General features: G+C 34.5%; 1 protein-coding gene across 1 annotated transcript in view; it reads right to left on the minus strand.

The window, feature by feature from the left end:
* The window catches only part of Lama2 (laminin subunit alpha 2), a 572,217-nt gene that overhangs the window by 136,445 nt on the left and 408,119 nt on the right, over window positions 1-27,653 (minus strand). Inside the window, exons 31-34 of the mRNA XM_078019194.1 lie at window positions 26,107-26,193; window positions 21,985-22,178; window positions 10,083-10,225; window positions 5,888-5,986 (exon numbers count right to left, since the gene is read on the minus strand). Coding sequence (XP_077875320.1) covers window positions 5,888-5,986; window positions 10,083-10,225; window positions 21,985-22,178; window positions 26,107-26,193 — 523 coding nt within the window. The remainder of the gene's footprint in view (window positions 1-5,887; window positions 5,987-10,082; window positions 10,226-21,984; window positions 22,179-26,106; window positions 26,194-27,653) is intronic.

A 27,653-nucleotide genomic window follows, 5' to 3' on the forward strand; every position in this document is an offset into this window, starting at 1 on the left:
CTAATACAATGATAGTGGGTGGTTTAAAAACCCCTGTATCCCTAATAAATAGGTTATTCAGACATCAAATCTAAAAAGTTACCACAGAAGTAGACTACAGATCAAACCGACTTAACAGACATCAACAGAGTATTTCAACCAACAACAACTAAATATACTTTCTTCTCAGCTGTTCACGAAACTTTCTCCAGAAAAAAAAATCATATTTTAAACCAGAAGGTAAATCCTGAAAAATACAAAAGTAGCTGAAATAATTTCTTGCATCTTATTGGATTATAATAGAATCAAATTATAAATCAACAATAGCAACTAGAACTACAGAAAATATAAATACATGGAGACTGAACAATGCACTTTTGAGTGATTAAATGAGTCATAAAAGGAATCAGGGAGGAATTTCAAATGAGAACAGAGAGATAACATACAAGAATCTCTGGGACGTAGTAAAGGCAGTGCTAAGAGGAAAGTTTATGATCATTGACATTAAAAATATCAAAAAAGATCCTAAATAAATAACCTAATGATATATAATACATCAATATCTTAGAAAAATAATAATGAACTGCCTTAAAAACTGGTAGAAGAAAAGAAATAATAAGATCAGAACTGAAATAATGATACAGAATAAAAGAACAATTCAAGAAATCAATAAAACAAAGATATGGTTCCTTAAAAGTATAAACAAGATTGCCAGACCTTAGACAAACTTACCAAAAGAGAGAAAGAAAACCCAAATTAATAAAAGTAGAAATGAAAAAGGGGATGATATCACTATAGACATCACTGAAAATCAGATGATCATTAGGGCTTATTTTGAAAACTTATATTCCAATTAATTTGAAAATCTAGAAGAAATGGATAAATTTCTAGACATACACAATCCACCAAAACTGACCCAAGAGAAAACTGAAACAGACCAGTAATAAGAAATGAGATGAAAACAGTAATAAAAAGCCTTCTACAAAGAAAAGCCAAGTACCAGATGGATTCACAGCTGAATTCTATCAGCCTTTAAAGCAAAAGGAATGCCATGCTCCTTAACTAATTTCATGAAATAGAAAGAGAACATTTTAAAATTTTTTCTATGAAGTCATTGTCACCCTAATACCAAAATCGGATAAGGATGTATCAAAAAGAAAAAGAAAAAAGAAAGAAAAGAAAAATACACACCAATATTCTTAATGAACATAGATGCAAAAATTCTTGATAAAATGTTAGCAAATCGAATTCAACAACACATTAAAAGATTATACCCATGATTAATTTGGTTTCATTCCAATGATGCAACAATGGTTCATCAAATATAATATATCATATTAATGGAATCAAGAAAAAAATTCACAATTATGAAAGCCTTGGAAAAAATTCAGCACCTCTCCATGATTAAAACTCTGAAAAAAACTAGGGATAGAAGGAAACAGCTGAACCTCACAAAGGACATATATAACAAATCCAAAGCTAACATCGTCCTGAAAGGGGAAAACTGAAAGCATTTTCTCTAAATCAAGAAAAAGACAAGGATGTTTTCTCTCACCACTCCTATTCAATATAGAAATTGAAATTTTAGCCCAATTCAGCAAGGTAAGAAAAAAAGGGGGATACAAATAGGGAAGGAAGTTGTCAAATTATCACGGTTTGCAAATGATGTGATCATACACTTAGAAGATCCTTAAAAGTCCACCAGTACTTCTGGAGCTGATAAACAAATTCAGCAAAGAGCAGGATATAAAATCAACATACTAAAATCAATAGCTTTTCTACACATTAACTTAATTCATTTATTAAACAATGAATCTACTGAAAAAGAGAGAAAACAATTTTATTCAGCATAACTTCAAAATATATAAATAAAATACTAGTAATAAATCTAAATTAAAAAATGAAAAACCTAACTAATAAAAATTAAAGAACACTGAAAAAGTAATTGAAGAATACACCAGAAGATGGAAGAACTCCTCATGTTTTTGGATAGGCAGAATTAAGATTGTTAAAATAGTCATATTTCCAAATGAGATATAGGTTCAATGCAATGTTTTAATAGAGACATCAAAATGCCTGTTTTTCCCAGAACTAGAAAAACAATTCTAAATTTCATATGGGAAAATAAAAGATTCAGAATAGAGGAAACTATTCTACGCAAATAGAGTAAAGCTGTAGGCATAACCACACCTGACTTAAAACTATAATACAGAACTACTGTAATCAAAGCAGCATAGTACTGGTACAAAAATAGACACATGGACCAATGGAACAGAACAGAAAACAGAGGCAAACTCACACAGATAGCCATCTGATTCTTAACAGAGTTACCAAATGTTTTCATTAGAGAAAAGACAGACTTTTAAACAAATAGTACTGTGAAAACTGAATATTCATATGTAAAAGATTGAAACTAGACCCACATGTCTCATTCTGCACTAAAGTCAACTCAAAAGGGATCAGCAACCTAAGAATAAGACTAGAAACTTTGTAACTCCTACAAGAAAATGTAGGAGAAATTTTAGCATGGAAGCATAGGGAGCAACTTCTTCTATAGGACTCCTATAGCTCAGAAAATAACACCAACCATGAATAAATGAGAGCATCAAACTAAAAATCTTCTATATAGCAACAAAACAACTGCATAAAGAGAGAATCTACAGAATTTTAGAAAATCTTTGCCAGCCGCTCTTCTGACAGAGTATTAATATCCAGAACACACAAAGAACTTAAAATGCTTAACATAAAAAATAAGAAAGAAAGAAAGAAAAAAAGAAAAGAAAACCCAAATAACCGCAATCAAGAAAATCAATAAATAGGCAAATGAATTAAACAGATACTTCTTAACAGAAATACATATAGGCAGCAATTATATATATTTTAAAGCTTAACATCTTTTGCCATCAGGGAAGTGCAAATCAAAAGTATGATATTTTATCTTACTCCAGTTAGAATGACAATCATTAAGAGTGAAAATAATAATAAATGCTGTTGAGGATGATGGGGGAAGGAAACCATAAACTTTTGGTGGAATTGTACATTAGTAGAGATAGCATGGAAATCAGGATGGAGGTTCCTGAAAGACTATGAATAAGAATCACCATATGATTCAGTTACACTACTTGTTACTATATATCTAAAAGAATTAAAGTCAGCATACTACAAAGACATGTGGCTAGCCAAATCAGGGGTGGGGTAGGGGAAAGAGCATCATAAAATTTGCAGAACCAATCAAAAGCACTTTCCAGAGAAGGGGAGTCTCAGCCACTGGGTCAATGACTAGGATAACAGTAGTTATGGCTGACAGCAGAATCATCTGCAGAGAGATCTTCACAATTCTAGTTTTGGACTGTACCTCTGACATAAAAAAGAATGTTATTCCTGTATATTGGCAATGAAAAGGTACAACCATGAAAGAAATAATTGACAAGCTGGACATGATTAAAATTGAAAAGTTCTGCTCTGTGAAATATATTCTTACAAGAATGAGAAGGCAATCTAGAGTTGGAAAAGATACTTGCAAACAACGTATGTGATAAACAACTGTTATATAAAATATAAAAAAAACACTTGTAATTTGACAGTAAGAAAAAAAACAATTAAAAATAGGAATAAGATTCCTTCTCAGAGAAGATACATAGATGGCAAATAAGTAGATGAATATGTCCAACATCATATGTCATTAGAGGATTGCAAGTGAAACAAAAATGAGATACCATAAACACCTTTTAGAATGACTCAAATCCAGATCACTGATATCATCAAATTCTGGTGAGGATGTGGAGCCACAGAACTCTCATTCATTGCTGGTTAGAATACAAAATGGCACAGCCAAAAGGGAAGACAATTTCTCAATTTCTTATAGCACTAAACATCGTCTTACCAAAAAATTCAGCAATCAAACTAGTTTTTTTTTTACCCAAATGACTCAAAAATATTTCCCACAAAAATTTGAATACAGATATTCACAGGCACTTTATTCATATTGCCAAGCTTGGAAGCAACTAGTGTCCTTCAGTAAGTGCCTGGATAAACTGATACATCTAGACAATGTAATATTCTTCAGCAGTAAAAAGAATCAAGCTATTAAGCCATGAAATGATATAAACTTTAGGTGCATATTACTAAGAGAAAGAAGCCAATCTATAAAATCTATACCCTATGTGATTCCAATTACAGGACATTTGGACAAAGACTATAGACACAGTGAAAATATGAGCAGTTGCTATGGGTTAGAGAGGGAGGATAATGTGGAGGTGGAGCACAAATGATTTATAGAGCAGTGGTACTCTTTGGTAGCATACTGTAATGATGAGTACACATCAAGATGTGTTTGTATGGAATATATAATTCCAAGAATAATCACTAAGGTAAACTTCGGATGTTGGTTGATAAAAATATAGCACTAAAGGTGCATTGATACTAAAAAAAGCACCATTCTGATGGGGGAGGTGAATAGTAAGGGTAGCTGTGGGTATAGGAGGGCCATATAATATTAGTCAACTATACACAGATATATAGATATATGTATGTATAGATATAGATATAGATATAAATATATCTGTGTATAGTTGACAAATACTATCTCCATTCACCTAAATGTCACACACACGTACAGGCTTGCACATAAACACATAAATAAACACACACACACACACACACACACACGACTAAGAGGTCCTTGAAGATAGATTGAGCCTCACTAATATTTTTCATTTGACAACCCTTGGGGCTTTGTATGTAGTAAACGTATAAATTGAATTGAATTGAGTTTACTCTGCTATGATTCATTTAAAATATATTATTTAGTAATAGTCATATAACAGATAAATTATTAAATATAAAATTAATATGAGATTCATATACTCATTAATTAATTTAATGTCTATGTACATTTGGCAAGAAACTATGTACATTCTATATTGCTGGTTTGAGATTCAGAGAAAGTGTTTAGTATGCTACTTGTAACATCAGGGCCATTGTTTAGCATTATGTGCTCAGAAGCCATTTGATTTCCCTGTGGAAATTTTCCTAATCCAGCTGCAGTTTATGTGAAAAAAAGTACTGAGCCAATGGGAATCTGGAGCTTGTTCCTGGTTAGGTCCTTGAGTAGTGAATTGATAGCCATTGTTGATTCATTTCACTACCATGGCCTGAGGCAGCTCTTCTTTAAAATACAAAATGGAGTAGATAGTCTCTAAAACCTTCTAACTCTAGTATCCTTTGTATTTTAAAGCTTAAATTTGGATAATCAACTCAATTCCTACAGAGCAGGCTGGATTCTTGTTCATGCATTTTTCTGACCACAAGATGGCGGGCTTTATGCTATTTTCCTCAACAAAAAAGAACCTTAGCACTCTTGCATTTTGAAAATTTAAAACTACCAATTCCTGAAAAAGTCTGATAAATGCGACATGGAGTTTGTATGCTGACTCTCAAGGGTGTCTTGAATGTTTGGGATTTTCACAATAAATAATATTACTCTTTTTTTGAGTAAGAATACTGATCTGATGGAGACTGTTTTTATACAAATGAAAAATTCCAGGAGGAGATCAAAGAGACTACAAGTATTTTCATTTGTTTTTCCTTCCACAAATCAAGGACAATGCTTTTGAAATTTAAAATTGATAAAAACTTTAGCATAAATGTTACTGAATACAGTTTTCAAAATACATTGTAATTCTCATATTTTTGGTCTTTTTCCTTGATATTTCCTAAGTATCACAATCATTTCTTGTTGTTGTTGGGAAGGGGGATGTCTGCTACTGGCTTTTAAGATTTGATTTGAATTAGAAGTAGCAAGTCCTGATGTGCATCAAACTGGGAAGAACAAGATTAGGGACTCTTTTAGTTCCTATGGAAATTAATTTCTTATATCTATCTACTTAGGAAGACTTTGCCAACTTACCCTGGTCAGAAGCTCATTCATTTCCATCACAAGTGTATTCAGATTGCCTTCTGCCAACTGAATAAGCCTCTCAGGGGCCCGCTGGGGTGAGAGCAGGTGCTGAAAAACATTTCATCCCATACATACTTCAGTAAGTGGTTTTGCAGTAATCATTGGGTTGAATGGCATACAGTTTTCCTACATATACAAAAAATTTGGTTTATCACTTTGAATAAAAAATAACAACCCTACACACTAAGCATTATGTCAAATACTCAGGCAAATAGCAAAAAAAAAAAGTAGTAATTTATTGAGAATTTACAGTGCAAACTGTTTTTGTTTTTTGTGTAGTTGCTATTTCACTTAATTCTTATAAGAATCCTATCTAGTCAATGTTATTCCATTTTGTGGATGTGGCTTACAGAGAGTTAAAAATCTGTGCAAGATCACACAGCTAATAGCAAGTAGAATTAAGATGAACCTCCACAACGCTCCTGGTTCCCATCAGCAGAGACACATTTTACAGGCACAAAAGAGCTAACAGTAGCACTTGGCATAGAGATCCTGGCACTAACTGGCCTGGACTTAGAATAGGTAAGAGCTGGCCTGGCATTCACAGGCTACTTTGTTCTCCCGTTGAATATACAATTTCACAAGATTAGATAGGGTCACTCTGTGATAGTGGTGAATAAAAAGGAAAAATGATACTGTTCTATAATCTTGTCTAAGCACAGACAATACCATTTCCCTGGGCTTAGATAATACCATAAAATCCTATTTGCTGGCTAATATGAAGGACCAGTTTCTTCACTCATAGTTTGTTTCCCTCTGTGCTTCCTAGATAGTCATGAGACTATTGAGTTATATAATTATTCCCTCTTGCTAACAGCACCCAATTGAGTACTAACCCCTGCTTCCTAGAACCTGCCCTCACACCACCCAGCTCTAGCCCAATGTACTATATACCTTGTTCCTAACACCCTCTGATGGAGACAGCCCACTGTTCTCCCTGGTGTTCCATGTCCTAGCTGGAGTGAGCTAATAAACCTAGCTTTATTCTACCATTTGTGTGCTCTTGGTGGTCTTTAGATTGGACCTAGGGACCACTGCCACAGTGAAGAACTGAAGAAAGAAATTAAAGAATTTGCTTAAGGTTTTAAAACATCAAAATGGGATCTTAAGGATCCAACTACTTAATGAATTATGTAATAAGAATACACAGAATCAGGGGGGTTTGAGATTTAAAGAAAACCAGGCTCATTTTTATTAACACCTAGATGTAAGAGGGTAGGCAACTGAAGTCCTCAGCTTGGTGACAGTTGGAACCTTTCCCCCGGTGCCCTTCAGCACATCATTGTTCATTACTTAAGTACTATTTTTTAAAAATACTTACATCCAACTGAAATGTTTGCTTTTCTAATTTAATTTCTTTTCTTTGTATTCCCTTCAGGCACATGGAAAATAACTGGTCGGCATTCTCTTTGTGGAAACTCTTTATATCCCTGAATATTAGGACAATGAAGTTAAACTCAGAATCCTCTGCCTGCTTTCAAGGTTGTCCTTCATATTACCTTGCCATACTCCAGTCCTCAGCTTTATCTGTGACTAGCAGACCTGACTTTTAATGTCTGCTAGATATGCCTCATTCATACCTCTCCCTCTGCTCACATGGCATGACTCCATGGCAAGAGCAAGCAGGGGCTGTGCATTAGGGAGATCTCACCACTGGTTCACTGGGTCCTATAGACATTCTTGGTTTTTTTTTTTTTTTTTTTTTGGTGCTGGGGATCTAATCCAGGGCCTTGTGCATGCGAGGCAAGCACTCTACCAACTGAGCTATATCCCCAGCCCAAGACAGTCATTCTTATAGGTCTTAAAGTTATACTCCCTCTTTTTAAATTCTAGTTCTACACTCAATAGCTATAAAACTTTGTGCCTTATGCAAAAGCTTCTTGGTGCTTCAGTTTCCCTACGTGAAAAAACAAAGAAAATATAGTACTTCCATCTTAGATGAGACTGCTATAAAAAAGAAATACTACAGACAGGTGGTGGGGGAGGGTGAGAATGTACTTCTTGTTTATATGAGGCTACTAATACATTATGAGGTCTTTACCTTCATGACCTAATCTGTTTACCTCCCTAAGACCCTGTCTCCAAATACGGTGACATTTCTTATTATTGTTAGAGATTGTTTGTCTCTCTCCAAAATTTTACCCTCTGAGGTGATGGTATTTGGAAATAGGGCCTTTAGGAAGTGATAAGGTCATAAGGGTACAGACCTCAAGATTAGGATTAGTGCCCTTGTGAAAGAGATCTAACAAAACTAGCTGTTCTCTCCTACCATATGAGAACACACATCTATGAGGAAGGGGCCCTCATCAGATATACAATCTACGTTTATCATGGACCTCACAATCTCTAGAACTGTGAATAAGTCCCTGTGGTTTACAATCTCCACAGTTTATAGCATTTTGTTATAGCAGCCTAAAACAGTCTAAGACAAGCCTTCAACATATGAACTTGGTGGGGAGCACAAATATGTAATCCATGAAAACTTCGTTCTTACTTCTTGGAGTTTCTATATAAGTTATGTATGGTTATTCACATAAGTTAATTGCTTAGTTTTCCATAAATTTTAGTTATTCTTGCTATCATTATCAGTGGTTTTTCAGTAAAATAGGCATAATAAGGTGGCTATAATCAGGATTAGAAATATATTTCCCAGATAAGTATATGGGGCGAGTGAATCAAGTTTGGATTTCTTCCTCGTCCTCACCAATACTTCTCTGCCAATTAAAATGGTATATAAGCCAGGCACAGTGGCTCACACCTATAATCCCAGCAGCTTGGGAGGCTGAGGCAGGAGAATCAGTTCAGTCCCAGCCTCAGCAAAAGTGAGCGAGGCCCTAAGCAACTCAGTGAGATGCTGTCTCTAAATAAAATTAAAATATGGCTGGGGATATGGCTCAGTGGCCAAGTACCCTTGAGTTCAATCCCCAGTACCCTTCAAAAAAAAAAAAAAAAAACACCTAGCTAACTAAATAAAATGGTATTTACCCTTTGATTTTTCAACAAAATTAACTCTCATTAAGGGTGCATTCTCTAGTTATCCAGAATCTTACTGATTTCTTCAATCTTTGTACTCTATTGTACCTCAAATCTTGATAAAGCACATAGTATGATTTTTGCTATTGAATTACTGCTTAATGATTTTTTAAAGCTACATAGAATCTAGGATTCCTGAGGTTTAGTGACAATATTATAAAAGTCAAAAGATACCCTGGGGAACAAAGTACAACCCTGGGCATTCTATAATTTCTTATAAATACTTGGTAACTGACTGATCGCATATAATTATGTGCTTTTCATCTTTTTACAACGAATCTGATTTCCTTAACATTTCTTCTTATCCCTTCAATGACCAAAAGCTTTAACAATGTTTCAGAACAGTGTTTTTCAAACTGGAACTTGTAGAGGTACTTTCAAAGGTCTACTAGTTCTCTAGAACAAAGATTTATTCTTGAGTTTTAATGTAAGCTCTTCTGGACCCCAAGTTAGGTATTCAAGATACACATTAACTCCTGATATCAGAGACTACATCTGCTTACACGTTTGATCATAGGGAAAATTTGAGCTTATGAGTCACAAGTACTTGTCAAATGATGCCAAAAGTCGTTCAGGATCCCTTGCAAGGGGCTCCCTAGTTCAACTGTGGAATAGTAAGACAACCAAGCTATCACATATTGCCTGCTAGTGAAAGAACCCATGCGGAGGTAGTCAGAATCATATTCTTGTTGCAAGTAGCAATTTACTTTTAGCCAAAATCATATTACTTTAGATTAATGTTTTTAATTTGAATTTTATTGGTTTTGTAGACTTCTGTAAGAATTAATTTGTTTTGATTTTATGGAGCTATAAGTATAAGGAGTACATACCTGATTTTATGTTCACACATATTTAAGTCACATAATAAAACTGATTTAGGAAAAACAGTGGGGGGGGGTGGGTACATATGAGACTCTTTTTCCTTTAATGGCACTCTGCATATTTCAGTTTTCCAGTTTGAAAAAGATGGCTTTAGAAAATCTGAACTTCCCGAACAGCTGCTCCCGTTGATTTGGGGCACTGGAAAGAGCATTTACCAATTATGGCCAATGTCACTTGGGTTGCTTCTGTCATCTTGGCCCGGGTTCTTGCTGCTACGGTACCAACCTACCTTTAATTCCTGAGTTGTATTTTCAATGCCATAGAGAATTTTATACGGAGCAGGCAGTGGGCCCGTGAGGTTGATGCTCATGGCCATTTGCTCCAGGCGAGCCAGGTCATCCAGAAGCAGGCCTGTGCATTCATCTCCACAGACTGGAAGGGAAACAACAGAGAATATTTACTTCTGCTAAACATGCCATCCAGATGTTCAAAGATTTCAGCAATGAAATAGTTTACGGTCCAAGCATAATTCCGTGAAACATAGTGGTACTCATCTCAGATAATTAATGCTATTGAATGGATGGCAGTTGAGAAAAGATGAGAATAATGACAACAGAGTTGATATGCTTGCCACCCAGAACTGGAAATAGAAGAAGATAAACTACATAGAGGTTCCAAAAAGAGGACCAAATAGAGTTTTAGGGAAAGGAAGTATATTGCAATAGCAGTAAAGGAGAGGTGAGACACAGAATATAAAACACTCCAAAATCCCCACAGGAGCAATCTGTAGCTTAGAAATAAAACATACTGCAGTGTATTCAAATTGTTCTATGTATACAAATGTACAGTGCTACAATAAAGCAGGTTGTCCTGTGTGTGCTTCATGTATGACATGTCGAAAATTATGAAAATTATCACCGATTACATACTAAAGAGTATTATTTTTCAAGACAAAACAAATTTTCTTTTTATAATTATTGTTTTTACCTTGTCTTGATATTTATTTATTTACTTATTTGTTTGCCAACTCCTCCTCTGTAGTGAACCTTAATACCTTTTTACCCATGGTTAGGTACATCCCACAAATCCCCACCTGGATGATTAATTAACCTTATCTAGTCTTTAGATGAATAATGGCTATGGATTAGGAAAGTTTTATCTCTTAAGTAGCCAAGAGTACTAATATTGTACTTACAATCTTTTCAGTGATCAGGAAGAAGAACTCCTCAAATTTGGTTGTAGAGTTGGTAGAGAGAAAATTGGATTTTTTGTCTCTTCATGATTGAATTAATCTCACAAATAGTACAATTTCTGAAATTAACATGTATTAATATTTGGGGAGTACTTTAAGTTATATGTATTTCCCTTTCTAGTTTTACTTTGCAGAGTAATGAGTTGTCTCTTCATAAAAAAGGAGCAGGTACTACCATGCTGATAAAATAGATACATTCATGTATACAGTTACAATCTCTAACATTTATTCTGCAGATGGAGATACCAAGACTACGCACATTAGAGGAAAGGAAAATACCTATCACGGAAAATACTGAGATATGGAGCAGCACTGGATCATGTCCCAAACTGGCAAGAATTCAATTAGTTCTCTAAATAGCACTCCCCTGAGCAGCTTAATGGAGAGAAAACCATTAACAGAAGCTTGTAAACAAAGAGAAGTAGTATAGAGGGTGATTTTTTGATAGGACAGCAGTTAGAGGTGAGTTACAACATTTCTTCACAGGGACTAAACTGCCCCAGCAGGAGGTTTGATAAATCAGCTCCTTTCAGGTGACACCTGGAACCATGGAGTGTCATCTGCAGGGGCTCTGCAAGCTCCAATACTTGAGAAGCTGAGTGAACAAGAGCTTTGGAGGCAGCAACAGAAGGCTGGAAATGGAGCTGTGTCTCTTCTAATTTTTTATTTTTTAGGTGAACTATAAGTATACATAATAGTGGGATTCATTGTTAACATATTTGTATACATGTACACAATATAACAACAAAATTTGGTCAACTTCATTCCCAGTGCCTATGTCTGTCTCATCCTTCTAACCAGAATGAAGGAATTTGTGCATTGTGGAAACTAAATAAAAGGAAGAGAACATTATGACTTCACCCTCTTGGTCAGTGTAAGCTTCAACAGAGTTACCTACAAGACATGATTATAGAAACACAACACAGGATATAATTAAGTGCCAAATTGATCATGCTTAAACACCTAGATCCATGTTCTGGTTCTCCAGAACTTCAGTAGGCCTTAATTACTTACCCAAAGGATTTTCTGAAATTCCAGGAGACTTAGTCATGCCCCAGGTTTCTGATTCAGGAGGTGATAGTATTCCCTGGTATCTGATTCTTAAGCTGAGCATGTGTATCCTAACAAGTTCCTGAACATCTATACAGCTGGTCTGTGCACCATGCTGTGAGAAGCTAACAGACAAGCAGTTTGGGCACTGCCCGAGAGAGCTCATTAGAAATGCACTGTCTTGGGCTCTACCCCAGATCTTGCAAACCACAGGCTGCGTTTGAGAAAGATTCCATGTGATAGGAAAGTCTTAAAAGCTCTGCTGGAAATCAGTGGTTCTCAGCTTTGCCTGCACATTAGCATCACATGGGGATTTATAAAAACATAGATCCTGGGTTCTTCCCCTGCCTGCCAGATGGTAAGTGGTAAGAATGCTCAGTGCTAAAGTGGGTAAGGATATGGTCGAGGTCATTTTACTTGTGTTATCCTTTACCTAGGGTACTTCATCTTCATCCACTTGGCTTTTGGGTGTGCAGGTCAAATATCCAGGTGTTACTTGCACAAAGGGGAAGGTCCTGATGACTTTAAAGTTACCTTTACTTCAATTGCTCACCTGTCACCCCTGAATTCCCTGTTTTATTATCTTAGACCTTCTGCTTGCACTGGCTGTTTTAGTATGTTGTTTGCATATGTATATATTGTTTCTCTCTTGCTTAAGAATAGACCTTAAACATCTTGTTCACTGTGCCTAGAAAGTGTCTTCAACAAAGTAAATTCTATAAATACTTGTATATTAATAATATCTTTGTGAATGAAGATCAAGAAAATATTTTGGTCTAAGAATGGCTAAGGATGGCATGTAAACAAGTTCCTGAGAAGGTGAGACTGGGGACAGAATGCTCAAGTGAGAGAGGGGAAAGATACTGGTCACATAGAAGACTTCTGAATGTGAGGGTGACATGTTTGATAGGAAATGGTGAACCACACAGATTGCAAAGAACAGAGGAACAGGATAAAGAGAATAATCACAGAAAAAAAACTGTGATATGATTTGAGGACAGAGACCACCTGAAATCATGGATGACTGTTGTGATGGCTGTACTGGGTCTCCATCATGCAATAATGACCCAGTGAAGAGACACTTAGAGCAACAGAAGAGAAGAAAATAGGTCTAAAGTACCACCAGGCAAGAAAGACCACATCTAGGTTACTGACAAGATCAAGGTGATTCTGATTTCTGTAGTAGGTTATAAATGATTACATCTTTGCTGCAGCTTCTGTTAAAAGGTAAGTTTACTTCTCTTCCCTCCAATCTTCTTTGGCTTTGCCACATACTCTGATCCACAGAATAGACAGAGGAATACGTGTACCTTCTAAGCCTCAGTCTCAAGGTGTTAGTGATTTTTGCTTTCATATTCTTGGAACCTGGTTACTTTGAGGACAACCCTGGGCAAGAGCAAGGATATAACATGAGACAGTGAGGGGCATGCCCAACTTGCTACCAGCAAGTTGTGGTTGGGGTCATTCCAGATACCTCCAGGCATGGCAACAAAAGTCCTGTCTTACTGACCCCAGCCCAAATTGCCAACCTATAGAATCTTGAGGCTATACTGTATATAGTTGGCATTGTACATTTCAGATTGGCAGCAATAACTAATATACATTCCTAAGTTTTGCTGCTATAATTCAGAGTATGGATTCAAATGAAAGACTTTGACTTTGCAATTCACAAGTTAAAAGCAAGCATTTGTAGCAATTCTTAATATTATTAAGAATTATGAAAAACATGAAGTTTCCCTTTCCATGGAGCCCAAACAAATTCTACTTATTTCTAGTGAGGCTGTATTTTTGGAAGATAATCCCAGGATTGAAGCAAGTAATTTGCTCTTTTCAGCTTCAAGATCCCGAAGGGTATTTGATAATATGATATCTCACCATGCTTTTTAGGGTAGAATGTTCTTCAGGAATCCTGTGGTAGTCCATTCTGTAATTTATTTATAATGTATTACTCATCTATTTCCAAAAAGGAATTGAGTTGGCTTGTTGATAATAATATAGCTAGAGGCTCCTTATTGTATGATTCTAGAAATTGCCAGGGAAAGTACCCACAGTTTGCTTAGTTTTTATTTCACATAAGAATAAACCAGGAGCTGGAATGGAAAACTAGATCTGATTTACTGTGATCTACTACAGAGTAAATTGCTGAGCTAGAATGCCAAGAGGCATGATGAATACTGATTTTTCTCTCATTTATTCTACCCCCTGCCCATCTGCTTTAGTTCCTCATCTTCAGTTGCTAAAATGAAAATGTATTTAATTGCTCTTTCAAGGACTCATACATTCCATTTTATGTTTCTGTGTACAAAGGTCTATTATTATCCCATGTCTTATGGTCTTTGTGTTTGCTTTTGGGAGAACAAAGTTACAAGCACATTTCCATAAGGGAAAGGTAAGTTTTATAGTATGCTCCAAGTAATATACTAACATCTGTCTCAATGGGTCAGAAAGACTTATGAAAATTATAGCCATGGAGATTTTTTCAAAGCTTCTGTACAAGTCTAGTACACTCAGTTATAAGGTAAACACACCAGGAATTGTGCCCTTTGCATAGTGGTTTGCTGTCTTTTTTTCTGACACAAAATATTTCACTTATACCACGAGCTACTTTTCTTTGCCCTCAAAAGTCTGAAGTGTCTGCCAATAGACACTGGAAATGGGATGCAATTTAAAAATGAATTTAACCCACTATGATGGGAAGATCTGAAGAGTGTACAGAGATGAGGAATATTCACATTCTGTAAACAATTGCTCTTTGATAAGGGTGCAGTGTAAATTAACACCTGTCTCATAATCAGGACCCCAAATAACCTCACCAAACAATTTTCCTAATTCAGCAATACAGATAAGATTATAAAGTGAGATCCTACCTAAAATGCATGAGAGCAAAAGCAAATATTTCAAGACTATCATTATATTTTACATGACTAAATGTTTCCTAGGCTTTGCCTATAAAAGTGTCAGAATAAATTTGTGTCTAATATTAACAAATGCAGTACTAAATTCAGATCGTTATAGCTGGGCACATGTAAGGGGCAAATCATGCAGCCAATATTACAGATCTTTCTGTTAGCAATTAGTACAAAATATTGCGTTTCTACCAGAGTCCCCCATGCATAATAATGACTGGCTTACTGTCACAAAAATTCACAAACTGCATTCATGCCAAAGAAGCTGAGGCTGAAATGAGTACACTGAGCATTTTAGAAAAGGCTAAACCCCTTTGCCAATTTTAGATAAAGATATATAAATTATATGTTCTATGCAACTAAGAATAATGGAGTAAATATACATTTTGACAAAAGATAAAATTTATGTGTTAATGTGCATATTTTAAATTAATCCTTCTAGAAGAATAGCATTGATAGTTCCCCTTTGTCTGGATTTTATATTTCTCTCTTTCCCTTGACCTCTTCAAGAATAAAATTTTAGATTAACATAAATATAGGGCTTATTAAAATGGATCCAGTTATTTTATATTATTTATAAATAAATGTATAAAAAATACTGGTCCAGACTCATTAAGAAGGCATTTTATCTGTTAGGTTTGACAAGAGGAAAAGGTAATCTGTAGGTTTTAGCTGAGACTGATAAATCTGTGTGCCAAGTAGTAAAATATACATATATATAATACATAAACTAAATCAGAGTCTATAAGAAAAACAATGGTTCAGAGATGGTTCAGAGATGGTATAACTTTTCAAAAACCAAATGAAAACTTTGAAAATTTGAAAGTACTATAAATAATAATGAGATGATAGCTTTTATCTACACAATATTCACTATATGACAGGCAATGTATCATGTTTGCTATCATCTCATCTAATTCTCACAGTAGTTCTATTAGGTAAGTACTATTAATATACTTTTTTATAGATAAGAAAAAATAGTCACAATTAGGCTGTTTATGAATCTATAAATAATGCATGTGCAGAAGTTAAAGAAAAGAAAAATGTAAACTGGTCATAAAAGTGATTTTCTGTGACTTGAAGAATCTATAATTAGTGATAATTATATAAAACTGGAATTCAGCCTAAATGAAGGAAAATATTGTATTAGAAACAGATGAGTTGCACCAAACATCATGTCTTTGAAAAAAATGGCCACTGAATAACAATGATAGTAATAATTGTTAGGATTTATAAACCATCTAGTATGCTTAGACATTTCATATGCCTATATATAGTATTTTATTTCTATTTTACAGATGTTAAAATAAGGTTTTGAACAATTAGCTAATTTGATGTCACACATCTTTTATGAGATGGACTAGAAATCAAACCTTCTGCACCATTTTATTTTATTCTTTTTGATACCAAGAATTGAACTCAGAGGCACTTGACCAGTGAGCCAGATTCCCTGCCCTATTTTGTATTTTATTTAGAGACAGGGTCTCACCGAGTTGCTTAGCACCTCGCCTTTGCTGAGGTTGGCTTTGAACTCGTGATCCTCCTGTCTCAGCCTCTGGAGCTGCTGGCATTATAGGTGTTCACCACCGTGCCCAGCTCTAAGCCATTTTATAAAAGCAAAATTCCATGCAATAGAGAATTGTCTGTTTGGGGGATGCCACAAAAAGGAGAAAGATTAGACTATCTTTTAATATATCTAATTTTAAAATCATGTGCTTGTAATATTCTTTGAAGTCAATAAAGCTTTAGGGCCTAGCCAGAATAGAAATCAATGAAGAATTCACTTTATTTTTAAAAGCTTCACTGAAAAAAAAAAAAAGGAATAGTGATCATGCTTTTCCATATGTCAATTCAACATGCAACTCCTTAATCTGTTAACAGAACAGTTTGCTCAATGTGGTGTGCAAATCACTGAGACTCTCCCTCAATGACTAGAAAACTTATCCAGAATCAAAGTGACAGTTACTACTCTACACACTGGTCCCCTAGATCTGTGCTAAGAAGGTTGGTGACAAGAAATTCAAGCATCTTTTACTAATGAAACAGATGAGTAGATGGTGCAAAACAAGGGAAACAGAAGTGGTTTTAACGGATTGCCAACACCTGGGTTTGAACAGCATGCCATGGTTCAGAGTTCCAAAAGGCTCTAGTGAACACATTGGTCTTGGAAAAGGAACTTGGGACACTAAAGTGGGGGTAGAGATAGGGTGATCTTCAGGGTACTGGGATGGAGGGCAATGACATACAAAGTCATAGATTTTAAAATTGCCTTTGGAGATCAGTTGATGTTTTTTCACATTTTAAAACAGAAAATCCTGTTTTCTTTACAGTGATAACAACATTCTACTATTTTGAGCATAATTCTTTGCATAGAAAACAATCACTGTCAATATTAATCAAGTTTGATTATATTGGATAAACAATGCTCTAGTGATAATAAGAGCCTTTGTATTATTATGGTAAGATCCTTGGTGGTAAATGGCTGTTAAAAATAATAATCTTGATAGTGTCTCTGTGGATCAGTATCAAGGACACTTCATGATAGATTTTTTACATTAGCTAGCAAAGCTTTATTTTATATTCTATATTTTAAATAAACTGTGACTATAAATAATAAAAACTGATATATTCCAAATACTTTATATGCAGTGATTAAAAATAGTAAGTATCAACTTGATATTTATTAAATGCTATTTCAAGCACTTTTTGTGGCATAACATCTTGCCAATAGCTACTTATTTTATCTTTTGGTTTTCTGGGAGATTTATCTATTTTACTATGCCATTCACAATCTATTTTAAACATCACATGAGTTACTCTGTTAACTATGCATCTGAGGAAAATAGGACATGAACAAGTCCAAGTTTTTCACAATATAAAACTTTACTACTGAATAAATAATGACTTTCTTGCTCATTCTCAAATTTCAGAAGGGCAGGTAATTGTAAAATGAAATGTCAATTATGAATGAGGGTTGAAAGAGGAGGATGGATTTTTGTAACTTACTAAGGAGAAAGCCAACTTTGGGAAACCCAATCAATTATCTATTCAGATCTCACTAACATATGTAAGTGAAGAACTCCTTGTAATAATAAAGAACTCCCCGAAATAATTCCTACAAAAAGAAAAAAGGCTCTGAAGTTAGTCTGGGTACATGGCTAATGTGCCTTTTTTCCTACAAAGGGGACAGTCTACTTGACAATATCTGATGAATAAGCATCTATTATAAATATTTTTTAAGTCTTTTATAACTTAGTGAAGAGACACACGATGTTTAACAGAAAAAAATATGACCTTATTGGCCTTGGATAAATTTAAAAGTTTTTTTTTAATGTATCTGTAGTCCATTTTATTTTATTTTTTATTCAGGTAGAATGAATTATTAGATAAGAAGAAATAAATGAATAAACTTCATTATTGCTGAATATATCAGGTAAACCACATTAGTTTTCTGCATTTTGCATCAGGAGCCAGCAGAGAGGTTAAGAAAATAAGATTTACAAACCACCTATGTTCAAACAGTAGCTCTGTTAAAAAGTAACAGTGAACCTTCAGAAAGTGATTTGTGTTGGTCAGCTTCCCATCATTATAATGAAATATCTGAGACAATTAACAAATAAAGAGAAAAGGTTTATCTACGCTCACATTTTTTGGTGCTTCCAGTAGAAGATTAGCATATTCATTGCTTTGGGCCTCTGGTAGACATTTCTGGTGGCAAAGTCTGAGAGTGGTCAGTGGAGCAAAGAGCTCACCCAAGGTAGAGAGTAAAAAAGAGAAAAAGGGACTAGGGTCCCACAGTCTCCTTTGAGGGCAGACCCCCAGTTACCAAAGGACTTCTCATAAGGCCCTACCTTCTTAATCTCACCATTTCTCAATAGAGCCACCTTGGGGACCAAGACTTCAACACATTGACCTTTAGGAGGCACTTATCCAAATCATAATATGGCTTAAACTGCCTAAATTTAACTTTCTTATCCCACAATAGTGATGATAATGTCTAGGGATATGGCAAGAATTAAAAGAGCTGCATATGAAGCCATTAACATGGTGCCTGGCAAAAGATCAGCTCTCAAAGTGAGCCTTTAAAAATTATGATGATGATGATCTTGTTTTTGGTAGAGGGGATTCTTAGGAGACGGCCTAGTGCCTGCAGGTGAATATTGCTTATTTAAGGCCAGGTGCTACTCTGCTTGGTGGAGCTGATCACCTTGGTGTGGCTGGATTTGACTCACTAATTGTGTGACACTGAGGTGTAAATACTTCCCACGATGGACACGGACTATTTGTTTAAATTCGTCAGAATATTGGAAATCTCACATATAAAAAAACCTATGTCCCACAGGAAATTCCATGTTGCATTCGGTAAAATTCTAGCTTACTCACTCTCAACTGGCCTTGGTGGTGATAAGTCTCTCTGGCAAAGCTGGGTGGTCAAAGGAAACTCATCTATGACTTTTGTATTTGTTCTGTACTGTCCAGTCTTTCAGCAGAATTTTATATCTTTTATTATATAAGACTTTTATTTTATGGTGCATATGCAGATTCTTTCCACCAACAGGTAGCTTGCCTGAGATAATATAATGAACATGCCTAGGTTATTTATTGTGCACTTTAAAAGAAATACAAACTCTTGTTATGGGCCAATTTAAAGTGTGTTTCTTAGAGAATCAACTATAGAGAACAAATTTAACTCTTCTACAATATATGCTACCACCCTATATGAGTGCTTGTTTTTGTAACAGGAGAAGCTTTTTCTACAGTCAGCACCACATTAAAAACCAGCACCACAATCACTTCTCTTGCTACACATCTCTTCTTTTGCCCTCACCAGGCTCCCTCCCCAAGCTTACACCCCTGGGCCTTATGTAATCCCAGGATGATCACATGTGATAAAACAGGCCCTGCAGATCCAACAAGCCAGCAGAATCTATGCTTTGGCCCCTTGATCTAATTTAGCTTGAGGATATAAAAATGTCTTACAAAGAGAATTGAGAATAAGTCAGAGTTTTGTCCTCACTTGTACCTTGTTTTGTTAAGTCATTTAAAAAGTAGGTGTAGAAACTGACTCCTGGGAAGACTAATGTGATAGAACCATGGCACATTTTTCTAAAATTGAAGAAAATTCTAAAAGACAGGAAGGAAAGTCTAAAGATATTCTGTATGGCAACTCTTTAAGAGTTCACCTAATGAAGGGCGAAGAGGAAATGTTCTACAAGTCAGCAGACATCACCAAAGCTTAAGGCAGGCAGCGTAAGGAACACCTATACATCATAATTACAAACTTCAGTAAAAATTTAATATAAAAATCAACCCTGTAATTTAGCATTTTTATAGAAGAAAATTCATGAGTTAATCAAGAAGAATGAATATTCCAGAAGAATATTTAAATTTCTAGGACATAGCAACTGAAGTGAATACCATGTGTATATAGCAGGTGTGAATGCATTTCCCTGTGGGATAAAAATAACAAAGGAAAGCATTGTAAGGCTGTGTAACTTTGTAAGTGGAAGATTGACTCTTTTGTTAACCTCCAATGGGACACCTGGAGATTAAAAATCCATACGTGATAGGAATAAGATTTTTGGGGGGATTATTTTACTAAAAATGGAAATAAGGTACCTGTCATTAATAGAAACAGAACTTAAAGTCATTGCTGATAAGTAGAATGCTATTACACTTTCAAATAAATGTTCAGAAAAATAATTCATTATTTTATCTTTCCTAGATTTTAATGTCATATTGGCATTAGAAATATCTACATATTATCTAGTTAATTATATTCATACTAATAATTCAACCTGAAAATAGTATAGAATATTTAGTAGTACACTCTTTAATTATCATTAGAATATATCTTTATACTTGGAAAGAGTGACTATGTATATACCAATAACTGGATACGATAATATTGATGTATATGATTATTCTACAATTTATCTCTTCTCTCCTGTCCACTTTCACATTTATTTTTACTTGAAAAATAATATTTTTCATTAAATATAGTTGAAATACAAAGAAAATATTTAAAAGCTTATCTACCCAAACACAGGCAGTCTTAAGTTTTGGCATATTTTTAAGTCCAGCCTTAGCTTTTGAGGTAACTCTTATAAAACCAGTGTACAAACAAAAATTTTTCTAATTAAAACACTATTAATACAAAGACACATGTAAGATGTTAAAACAAAAAAACACTGGCATGCACAAATGCATTTAAAAAGGTAAATGTTGAAGTAAAAGGTGTTAAAACAAATTTCCTTAAGGAAAAGTATATCACTGTACAACATTCCCTTCTTAAATTTTTAAATAACCTATTTTAGATTAGAATTTTCAGAAAATCCAAGAACTATATTTAACTACTCATTTCAATGTATTTTCAATATGGCACTACTGAATTCAGAATCAGTTAAAGGAAGGAAAGAGAGAGACAGCAAACTGCTCTCCATTTAGTGTATGTGTGAGTAAAAATATTTAAATATTTGAGTTCATGCTCCCAGGTTTTGTAGTTCAAGAGAAAGTTACAAAGCAATATGCCTATAGATTTCCATAAAATCTGGAAAAATAAAAATCAGTTATAATTCAAGGCTTAAAGTACCTGCCTAGTTGATTACAAATTCAGAAGGATTCCAAAAAATTTAATATACTCAGATCTTTAATCTGTCACAAAGGCAATGCCAACTTTAGAAAAAAAAACTATAAACCCTGAGATGAACAAAATAAATAAATAAAATTTGTCTCCAGGAACTTTGTTGTGGGTCTTCAATGGGAGGACCAAAGCATGCTGGGGATTTTCTCAGCTATTCATGGCTCAGCAGGATGGAGTCAAAACCAGTAGGCCAAAAGCAGGAGGTGAATAGATAGTGTCAGAACCAATGGAGAGGAGCCCTTGGTATTGCAAACAAGAAAAAAGTCCATCTTTCTCATTCAAAATGAGACAGAAGGGGAAGCCCCGGTCCCATTGCTAAACACTTAGTTAGTATACGTACAAACACACTCCGAGCCCTCGCGTGCATGCCAGTGCTTGCAGCCATCACACTTCCTTCCCGTGGCTCCAGGGCGGCATGTGCAGAGTCCTGTGACTGGGTCACAGGGGACAGGCAGTGAGCCATAGGGGTCACACTCACATTCTTGGCAGGAGCCTCCAGGGCTGCTTGGACTGCCAGTGTAGCCAGGGGCACACCTGGATTTAAACAGTGACAAAGCAAAGGTTAGGCAAGTCACATCTCTAAATTATTTGTTTGTTTGTGTGTGTGTGTGTGTGTGTGTGTGTGTGTGTGTGTGTGTCTATTTGTTTCATTTTTAAATTAAGCAAAATTTGGTATCAAGAGTCAAAATTGGTATCAAGATCAGGAGTCAGCAATCCTTTCCTATAAAGGGCCAGATAGAACATTTTGTGCTTTATAAGCCAAAGACAAAGTCAAGTTTATGCACTGAGAAAGAAAATTTCAAAGTTTCTTCAAGTTGGTAGAATTCAAACTGCAGTAATATCAACAATAATAGAGTATAAATTATTTCATAATACAAATCTACTAAAGAGAATAACTAGAAGTCTTTGACATATTAAATTTAAGTTAAATGGAGTTCAGATTTAGTGCTTTCAAATCATCACATGATTGTAAATGTTTACCTGAGGCAATATGGTTCTTGGATTAAATGGCAAAGAGAACCAGGCAAGGGCTGAATTTGGCCCATGGGCTGTAGTTTGCCTACTGCAGCTCTAGTTCATAAACTTTTCTTAAAAGTTTCTTTTAAAGTTTCTTGGCAATAAGCAAATTGGATTTTCTATTGAATTCTATTGGTGTTTCGTTTTTTACCATACCTTTTCCAAGATGATATTCATTAGGTATCTGGGAAAATGGGTTCATGTTGAGCAAATAAACCACATAGCATTGACTTAAGAAATTAAAAATGAAATCAGATTGCGTGAACCCCAAATGCCATCCACTCATCAACTTTCCCCCCAATCCATGAATCTATTCATCTGAGTATATACCAACATGCACTATGATACTGCAGCTTTACAAGATGCTAGCAAAGTCATATGTTTCTGCTGTGCTCAGGACAATCTCAGATTACCTGTTGTCCTGGCTAAATTATTAAAAAAATACTTCCTTTTCCTCTTTAGAGTGCAATATATTTATATATATGATCAGTGTAAATATAACCAACAGTCAGATTTTTTTTTTCTTGTACTGGAGATTGAACCCAGAGGCACTTAACCACTGAGCAACATTCCCAGCCATTTTTAATTTTTATTTTGAGAAAGTCTCACTCAAAAGTCAGGATTTTTGTTCAACATGTAAGTAAGAGAAGGTCAGAGAGAGTAGGCGGTTGGAGCCAAAGGTATAAATACTAATTGGATAATTCTAGACCATTTTTAGTAGCTTGGGATTATGAAAACTTGCACAGCTGATTCTTTTTAAAAAATATTTATGTTTTAGAAGTAGTTGGAAACAATATCTTTATATTGTTTATTTATTTTTATATGGTGCTGAGGATCCAACCCAGGGCCTTGCACGTGCTAGACTAGCAATCTACCACTGAGCAACAACCCCAGCCCTGCATAGCTGATTCTAAAAGTTCATTCATCCTGTGCTAGTTAGAAAAGGTGAAGCATAAACTATTTGTAACATTAGGCTTTCAGACATTTATGCTTTTGATTGTCATTTTCTTTCCAATATAAGATAACAAATGCTTAGTAAAAATATCATTTAAATAAGTCCATTTAAATTGTTTCTTAACATTTGCAGGTAAAATAATTGTATTCTAAGCAGGTTCAGACTGTGTAAATCTTCAAAGAATTTATGACAAAAGTAATGAGGATAAAGTTTGGGAAGGGTTTCTACATTACAGGGACACTCAAGAAATTTAGACACTTTAAGAGCTGAGTTAAGTTTGAGCAGGTCTTAAGGTGATTTAAATGATTTAAGATGCTCTCAGAAGTGTGGGATGAGTTTATTTGGAAGGTTACAATAAAAATTTAACCAAGACCTTTGGTTTAATTTAGCTGAATAGAAGCAATTTTTCAGGGAAATATAACTGATCATTTATATGTTAGAGATGATAAATGCAAAGCTTTAACAACATTCAAGAATTGCAAAAACAATTCATACCATTCACATTTGATAGTATATGATCCTGCTCATCTTATATGCTGTATGAACTGTCAACTCTTATTCATTAAACATTAATGGATTTTAGAAATGGATTTCTGTAATCACTCTGCTTTAAGATAATACTTGTCATCATGGTATACCCTTCCAGTCTTTTCTATCTATACACAAGCTTTTGTCTGTAGTGGTGATTCCAATTTATGAATGCAGCTTATTATTGCAGATAATTGTGTTGGTGTGAAAGAATGCTTTCATTTACCACCCTGCTGGTGATTACAAGGGCATGAACTGAATATCAGCCTAAGCATCAAAACTAAAGCACCCTGGTGGAGAGAGAAAATATATACCTTTATCATCTATAATCTACATACAAATAATATATGTATTTTCAAAACAAATGAAAATAGTTTTGGATTTTATATTACAAGTTGTTTAATTGCAACTAATTTTGGTTGGCATGGAAATTGTGAATACACTGTTATACATATGCAAGTACAGAATATTGTAATTAGAGTAACCACATACAGATTTGTATTTCAAACTCTACCTTATGAACTTATATAAACTGCACTGGAATTTACAAAATTTAAATCTAATTATTTAATTACCTTCCTGTTGTCATTATTAATATAGACATTTCTGATTCTATATAAGAAGATTTTATAAGTGAGTGATGATAAATATTATTTAATATTAGCTTATCTTTTAAAATTTGGATTTCAAAAGCTCCTAGGAGAATCCAGCAAAAAAATGGGTAAAGCAGGACATGGAAAAGAAAGACTCCAAACTATGATGTGATTGCAATAAAGCTCCAGTGTTAGAGTGATTCCATAGAGCGTTCTGGATTATAAATAGCATCTTAAAATCTGTTCTGCTTTGAGACAAAGGAAAGGGACTCTTGTACTACTTCACTAGGTAGTTATTGACTTTGAGGAAAAAGATGAAGATGGGATAAATTTCCAAGACTTTTTGTGACTCTGCTGGAGAGAAGGTTTTCATCTGGGTGCCTAGGCAAGGTGTCACACACATCACTGTCATACTGGCAGTGTTAAGTAGACAGAACATCAGCTATTCTTCTAAGACAGATGAGGAAATATGGGACCCATCTAGGTTGGTGGAACTAAGCTAAGTTCATGAAGCTCTAGAAAACTTTTTATGCTGTCAATTCTGCTATAACCACTATGAGTTTTAATGGTCAATATTATTACTTTCTGTGATGTTAAAGATGCTAAAAGTGGTGGTGACAAGTTTGAATAGCGAGGATGCTAATATTATAGAAAATACGTATTGGGAAGATGTTAGTTACAATCTTACTTTATAGTCTGGAATTGTATTGCTTATTTTAACATTTGTTATATATTTAGAATTAAATTTAATATCTACAAATTTGCCTTAGTAGATCCTATAAATTACTACTGTAAGAAGCAGCATGTAAATAACATTGTTTACTGTTGAATACGGGGAATGAACAGCATCTCATTGTTTGAATAGTATACTAATTAAAAATGCTGACACCATTTACTTTCTGAGTTAGCCATATACTTGCCAATAAAGGGTCACTGGGCTAAGAACAAATGATGTGTGTGCAATTATCATTATAGTATTTTGAAGACAGCATTTTCCAGTGAACTAAAATGAGAAATATGTAGCCAGGTTTTTATTATTGGACACTACTGATAAGCTTTTGAAAACCAATTTATTTGTTAGTATAAAATTTATAAAATAAATTTATAAAATTTGTGCCTATTTATGCATTTATGTCTCTATATATTTACTAAAACCTAAATTAGTTGTGAAATGATTTGGAGCTTTAAGGAAATCTAAAGTTAGATAGAAGTAAACTTTCTCCAGAAAAAGTCTAAAGATATAAAAATAGTTTTGTAAGCATCTAATTTAAACAACTAGAAAAAATGAAAATAATGAAATTATTGAAATATGGGCTTCTCTGTGGTGACCCTTAGCTATGTAACCTCCATGTGTCATGACTGCTAGTACCTTTCACAGTATTGGCCTTCATATCCCCGTGGACAAGCTGTGCAGCGGTAATCATCAATGCCTTGGATGACGCAAGAAGGGCTGAAACTGAATCAGAAAAAGAAATATTATGAAAATATTTTTTTTTACTCATTTATTTCAAGGTGGTTGGTTCATATTTCTAAGGTAATGACAAAGATCATATTTTAATCATTGGTAAAGTTCCTATTTAAGGGTAAGGTGTCACAAATGTTACTAATAATAGTAAATAAATCTTGGTTGGTGTTTGATGAATTACACTAAACATGTCAATATTTTGGAATTTCAATGATTACATAATAACCATGAAAATATTAGGCACCTAGCAAAAGAGTCCCCTTGCTCACTAATCAAAAGATAAATTGGACTAGAATTTATGCATATCTCTCTGATAGAATAGGCATTGCTGAATGTCTCTAGGTTAAAGGAAAGAAGAGGGCATAAAAGCTATATATACATATCGTGTGTGTATGTATGTGTATGTATGTGTGTGTGTGTGTGTATTTTTTTTTTCTGAAAGCTCAATTCAAATTACCCCTGATACTTCAACACATGAAGTATGAATAAACATTTCAGTTGTAATAAGTGCGCTTTTTCTAATTGACATCCAGATTTCAAACTATATATTACATTAAACACTAAGTAATGTGATTAGTATGAGCACAAGAAGAAAAGAAAGCCTTCTGTAAGAAAATGAATACAATTTACTCATCATTTTACAGAATTTTCTAATTATTAGGTCTTCTATAACTTGTTTTCACTACAATGCTGGTAGGCCACAGCCTGTCTGCCTTGCTCCAGGATTTCTGATTATCTTACTGTATAATAGAAAGACTTGAAGAGACTTGAAAACCAAACTGTATTATCATGTAGCTTTGAGTTGTTACAAACTTCTTTCAAACAGGAAAGTGCTACATTTCAATTGAATAAAACTATTTGATTCATTAGAAACTTAGGAAAAGAAAACTTATTTGTTGCAAAACATCAATGCTGGAAACACTGTTTTTCATTTTGGTTGATCTGCAAAACCACTTGATTCTAAAAAGGCAGTAATGACAGAGACAAAGGCCATGCTCTTTGGGTCGGGTGCCAATAGGACCCTATTTTAACTATCTTTTAATGCATTAAATCAATAGTATAAGAATGAATGATCAACTCTAACTTTCGCAAACTATGTAAACGAATGAATTTAGTACTAGCAAACTAATTATTCAAGACTATTTTTTGTTTTCATGAAAAATAGAACCACAAACTCATAATTGACACAGTCTGTCAAGTGTTTAGCTCTTTAAGACTTGATGCCAAATGCATCTGTTTGTACATACACACACAAACTCATATGCATATATAGGCCCAAGGAAATAGATTTTGGACATTTTAAGTGCAAACCTAGATTACATTCATTTACAGTAATATAATATTACCAAAAATAAAGTACTCAGAAAGTAAATAACTAGTGTGCTATAGAGGAATGAATGAAGCACCACAGAGGAGTGTAGTAAATCTCCTTGGAGAGTGGATACCATTTT

The sequence above is a fragment of the Ictidomys tridecemlineatus genome, chromosome 8 (genome assembly GCF_052094955.1).
Source record: "Ictidomys tridecemlineatus isolate mIctTri1 chromosome 8, mIctTri1.hap1, whole genome shotgun sequence".
Lineage (NCBI taxonomy): Eukaryota > Metazoa > Chordata > Mammalia > Rodentia > Sciuridae > Ictidomys > Ictidomys tridecemlineatus.